A 5,786-nucleotide genomic window follows, 5' to 3' on the forward strand; every position below is an offset into this window, starting at 1 on the left:
ATTGTCTATAAATGTAAAATTGCATTATATCCACGTTCTACCTGCAAAATGGAAAATGAGAAATGATAAAGTATCATGAGAAAATAAGAATGTGAAAGGAGGAAGTAGTGAGTAGTCATGTTGGCTTTATAATTTATTATAGAAGAATGTGAAATGCTAAAGTAGTGAATGAGAAACTCATGCCTCAGCGGGTAGTTAAAAAGTAAAAAATGGGAGAGGGGTTGAAGAACTGCTGCAGTTTAGAAAAGTAACCGTGAATTTATAATAAGAGAATAAGAAGTTTATAGAAACATAAAGTTAGAAATTATAAAGGGTAAAATAGACAACAAAAATTACTCCATGGTAGTTATTTTAAGTATTTGCTTTATTTATATATTAGTATAGATAATTTATAATTCTAAAATAAAAATTATATAAATAAATTAGTATATTATTGATCATAGATAAAATTTAGCTATGGGTACATTTATATTACACTTAAAAAATTGTTGCCTATGGAATGTTTTTTTTTTTTTCGTTCAGTAAGTTCATCAACACAATAAATACATCAATTCTGTGACGTTCTTCTGGTTCTGGGCATCAAGGTCTAAAAAGTCAGTGCATAAAAATACACTTTTTCTTCTCTACAATTTTTCATCATTTTCTCCACTAAATAATTCTGTAAGATAACAAAACCTTCTATATGTGTATGTTGTTGTTTGACCGATTTTTAAGTAATTGTAGTTTTCCACTTTCAGGTTTGGTTTGATCTTAGGTCAAATAATTATTTTCTAGACAATAAAAAACCCAGGTATGATCTTAATCTTGGATCGCGTTTTTTTGTTGCCTTTTATTTTACTGGCTCACTTTGTTGATACCCAGAATTTTCCTTTTTTGGTTTTCAGAGAAATCCGAAAAAAGTTTTAAACTTTTTATCCCTACACAAGTGGGATTTTTGTTCTCTTTGATTATGGCTGTTGCTGAGAATGTTGGAACCAAAGTTGATTCTTCTAGTCAAAATTTGGATAACAGTGTTGTTTCATCTGAAACCATTGAGGTGGAGAAACCAAAACCTGTAAATGGTTCCCTCAATGGTGATCAGAATCTGAATGATGTGTTCAACCACCATGATAGAGCCCCCAACACTGTTTCAGTCCCAAACAGCAACTACGTGGTTCAAATGGGTCAGATTGAAAATGGGTTTAAAGGAAATGGGGTCCAGACCCTGCAGATGGTGGTGAATAATAATGGGTATGGTGGGGTTAATGGAGAGAATGGAGGTGAGAGTTTCAAGAAGGATATGAGAGATTTGGAAGAACTTTTGTCAAAGTTGAATCCCATGGCTGAGGAATTTGTGCCCTCATCACTGACTAATAATCTTGGTTACTTAGCTGGACTTGGTGCTGCTGGGTTTGGGTACCCTAACAATTTTTTATTTCCCAATAATTATGGGAATGTTAATGGAGAAAAAAACAGAAGGGTATGCATGTTTTTATTTATTTTTCACATTTTTAATTTCTGTATATTCCATTGAATTCCATGATATCTGAAAATTAACTTTCATGTTGATATCAAATAAAGGGTAAAAGTTAAATTGTTCTATGCATTTCTCTAGGGGTTGTGGTTCGTAGTAGTTTTGGGCTTATTACTAATTATATGTTGCTAGCTTGAAGGTTTGACTTTTCTTTTTACAATGACATGATGCAGAGGAAGAATGGCTATAATCAGGGGAAGCGAAGAGTTAATAATAAAACAGAAACGGTGATAAGAGACGAGATGGTTCGGAGGACTGTTTATGTGTCTGACATTGATCATCTGGTACGAATTTTGCTGTCTTGTGGATTCCCTTTTTCACTTAGCTTGCAATGTTTGCCACATGTTTTAATTTCATTATTGTTGTTTTCTGTCGGCATTTAGGTTACAGAAGAGCAGCTGGCAGCTCTCTTTCTTAATTGTGGGCAGGTAAAAATGGTTTCATTTTGTTTACGATGTTTGTTTTCTTCTTAATAAATATTATGGTTGACTATGTTATGGGATCAATTTGTTTTTTTTGTGTGGCCATAGGTTGTTGATTGCCGTGTTTGTGGGGATCCTAGTTCCATTCTTCGGTTTGCTTTTATTGAGTTTACTGATGAGGGTACTGTGCCACTTGCGACCAAATATATGTTCTTCATATGTTGTAGTTATTGAGATGTCACTGTATTAACAGTGTTATACATGCAGAAGGTGCAAGGGCTGCTTTGAGCCTGTCTGGAACCATGCTTGGATTTTACCCATTGAAAGTGCTACCTTCAAAAACTGCCATTGCACCTGTTAATCCAACATATTTGCCTAGGGTAATGTTTTTCTTTCTTCTTAAAAATGCCTATTACATGCTTTGGGAGATGATTAATGAGGCAAAGCTAATAAGTATCTCTTCTAACGGTGCTATATTTCTCAGTCTGAAGATGAAAGGGAGATGTGCTCAAGAACAATATATTGCACTAACATCGACAGGAAGGTAGTTTGATTTGCCCCTATTCCTAGAATCCTGCTCATGGAAACCACTTGGTCTTTTTTTCCATGATGTCTTTGCAGCAAATGTGGCTAATGATTTTAAAAGTGCTTTTCTTGTTACTGCTGCAGCTTACTCAAGCAGATGTCAAACAATTCTTTGAATCTATTTGTGGAGAGGTTTGTAGCTTTTCATGAAGTCAGGCTTATAGTGTTTATTGTTGATTAAATGTAAGTATGTTATGAAATATTTTCCGTTCTTTTGGCTTATTTATCCAGGTTCAACGCTTGAGGCTTCTTGGGGATTACCAGCATTCTACTCGAATCGCATTTGTCGAGTTCACAGTGGTAATTACTCACTAACTTTTTAACCTTCTGAATTTTATCTGAGTGAGCTCTGGTCCACATAGGTATTTTCTATATTCTCTATTTTGCTTTGTGAAATGTAAACCCTTGGATTGAGTGCTTCTATTTGCTTCACAGTTATGTTTTGCTTTGATGCAGTAACCCCACCCCCAAAAGAAGTAAAATAAACCTGAATATGTCCTTCTCGTGCATACGCTCCTCTGAGTATTTGTTTTATAGTAATAGATGGTAACTGCTTTTGCGGAGGTATTTGTACCTTATTATTTTAGCTGTTTATACCAAAATGCAAGTTTTGGCTTCATGTATATTTAAAAAAGATCACTATATTATGAATCACAGTAATCAAGGAAATATTGTTTATAAATTGCAATGTGGGGTTTTTGTCAAGATAATATGGTGAGAATAAGCTTAATACTAACTTTGTTTATCTAATATAATTGTGGTCAAATGATTCTTGGACTGTGTGTGTCCCTCACTTTACGCCTATTTATTGGATGATAATAATGTCAAATGATCTTAGGTGGCTCTTACTTTACAAATGATGTATTCAATGTATTTATCTGTTTTAGAGATCAATGTTTTGTTAATGAACATGATTTATGATAGATTATGATGGCGTCGTTCGATCCATGTAGCCGATCCCACCTAGTGGGATTAAGGCTTGGTTGTTTTTGTAGTAGTATTTGCTCTGGTATCGTTATGCTTTTCGCTTTTAGAAGTCTCCAAATGGATAAATACAGTTTTCAATGCTTAATTTTACTCATTCCACTTAGTGTGTGCTGTGATCTGGTATGATGCTTTGGTGGTCTGGTGATTTAGGAATGGGTATGCATTTGCTATTTTTTTAAGGTGATGATTCATTTCAGGCCATTGAAAGGCCAGTATTTGTACAAATTTGACTTTCAGGAATAACATTGATTTTTATTCTTGGTTCAAATTTGTTGGCTGTCTATCATTATAGTTATCCATGACTGAGCTTCGGTAGTGTGAATCGGTGGAGCTAGTATGCTTGTTGGATATTTTTTCTTCTTCTGATGTCGAATGCTAACTTCAATTTTAAGTTAAATTGTTTTTTAACGATGAATATAAGTTTGTATGGATAGTTTTTTTAGAAGACTTGTACCATAAAACAACTTCCCCCACCACTACCCCAACCCCCCACATCCAAATATTATAAACCTAAGCTTCATTTTATAGTAGCCGTACTTACTTTACCTTCGGCTGTTGACCGGGGTTATTGCCTACATTGAGTTGCTCGCTTGTTTTTTTATGTGTGCTTTGTGCAACATGGTTGTTTACTATTTCCATTCATCTCATGCTTCTTTATTCATGAACTGTTTCTGGCCATGTTTAAAATTGTTTTGTTCCCTTTTCCCTGTTAATTTTATTGGATTTTAAGATGTTGCTTCTTTCACTGTGATATTTTTTGCATTTGTGTATCATCTTGGCTCCATTAGTTTCAAATTCTGTTGTTTTGTATAATAAATTTGTATCGTTGGTTCTGTTCTGGTGTGGTCTTGGTCTTAAATCCCCTAGTAAAATTAAATTATTGGACTTATATGTATATTTGAAATTTGATTTCAAGAATTATATGATGTTCTTTCAGGGTAAGTATTAACTTGTCTTCAAATATTTTCGACCTACTGTTTGTTTTTTCTTGTCTGTTTTTCTTTTGTTTTGGCTGTCTGAAGTATTTTTGTCACATTCTCGCAGGCTGACAGTGCAATTGCAGCTCTGAATTGTAGTGGTGTGGTCTTGGGTTCAATGCCTATAAGGTTGGATCCACAGATTTTGATTTTGATTATATTATTGGCCATGATTGTTTGTTTTTTCTTCAAAAACTCAACAGATTTTACCAGCTTAAATATGTTCTTGGTATCATAAAGCAATGTCATTTTGGTTTTAATCCCTGGAAAATAGAAGTTTCATTTTGATTTCCGGCAGCTTAGCTTATTTTGATTTTCATAATTGCAGTTAACCGAAATCTGTTAAGTGTTGACATGTTATTCTTGTGTGGTGCCACATCATCACTTGACAGACGAAAATCGAAATGAACTGGGTTGCCGCGACTAAAACACAATACATATTTAAGCAATGTTTATATTTGAAGGTAGTTTGAGCTAACGAAACACCCACATTTCATGCAGGGTTAGTCCATCGAAGACACCGGTCCGGTCTCGTGCTCCTATGCACTGAAATATCATTTCATGTTATGTTTTGGACTCGTCGAATTTGTAATTTTCTGCACCCAAATGATCATGTACTCTCTTATAAACTTTTAAAAGAGAGGGTTATCTTGAAATGCCGTTTCTGGCCTTTTGTTTATCCAAATCTTTGTACGACATCGTTTAGTACTGGAAGCTTCATCTCTGAGGGATTCTCCACCAAACTCAAAAGGACACGTGGATGCCATGAGAAATGAGTTGTTGTGTTGTACATATACATTACATGGTACATGCATTAGAGTTGGATACTTACTCTTGTCATGGAATTTGATATTTGACTTTGATACCCTTTTTTCGTTTTTTGGTGTTAATTGTGTCAATTATGGTGATATTTGATTTGTTTTTATTTTGAGAACATCTTTATATTGTTAATTGTTGGTTAGTTTTTATAATGGCTACTGTTTTTACCTTTTTTCTTCTAAGAAATTGAATTTATTAGTTTTTACACAGTTTCTTACAATGAAGGAGAGGGTGTGAAATTGTGAAGCGTTCACACTTTAGGTCATGTAGAGGACAAATCATTATTTATTTTTTGTTTGAAATACAAAACTAGGATTTTGAGTACTAATAAACGTACATTAATTCAAGATAAAAATAGAAAATATATCAATTGGTTCCTTAGTTGCTATAGTTTATTTCAATTTGTACCATTTTAGTTAAGAGTCTTACATCTTCTATTCCATAATATTTATTACTCCATGTTATAAACTGGTAAAAAAATAT

General features: G+C 33.8%; 2 protein-coding genes across 2 annotated transcripts in view; both read left to right on the forward strand.

Moving 5' to 3' along the window:
- Window positions 1-906, forward strand: part of LOC109342359 (polyadenylate-binding protein-interacting protein 10-like) — a 3,005-nt gene extending 2,099 nt beyond the window's left edge. The window contains exons 9-10 of the mRNA XM_019580357.1: window positions 738-790; window positions 885-906. Of these exons, the coding sequence (XP_019435902.1) occupies window positions 738-790; window positions 885-906 (75 nt within the window). The remainder of the gene's footprint in view (window positions 1-737; window positions 791-884) is intronic.
- On the forward strand, window positions 732-5,392 carry LOC109343473 (polyadenylate-binding protein-interacting protein 12-like). Its single transcript, XM_019581777.1, has 11 exons — window positions 732-790; window positions 885-1,459; window positions 1,687-1,797; window positions 1,897-1,941; window positions 2,044-2,116; window positions 2,203-2,315; window positions 2,420-2,479; window positions 2,605-2,652; window positions 2,752-2,820; window positions 4,552-4,613; window positions 4,986-5,392. Exons 2-11 carry the CDS (start codon window positions 950-952, stop codon window positions 5,032-5,034), a joined length of 1,140 nt encoding a protein of 379 aa, XP_019437322.1. The 5' UTR covers window positions 732-790; window positions 885-949; the 3' UTR covers window positions 5,035-5,392.

Source organism: Lupinus angustifolius, chromosome LG03 (assembly GCF_001865875.1).
Source record: "Lupinus angustifolius cultivar Tanjil chromosome LG03, LupAngTanjil_v1.0, whole genome shotgun sequence".
NCBI lineage: Eukaryota > Viridiplantae > Streptophyta > Magnoliopsida > Fabales > Fabaceae > Lupinus > Lupinus angustifolius.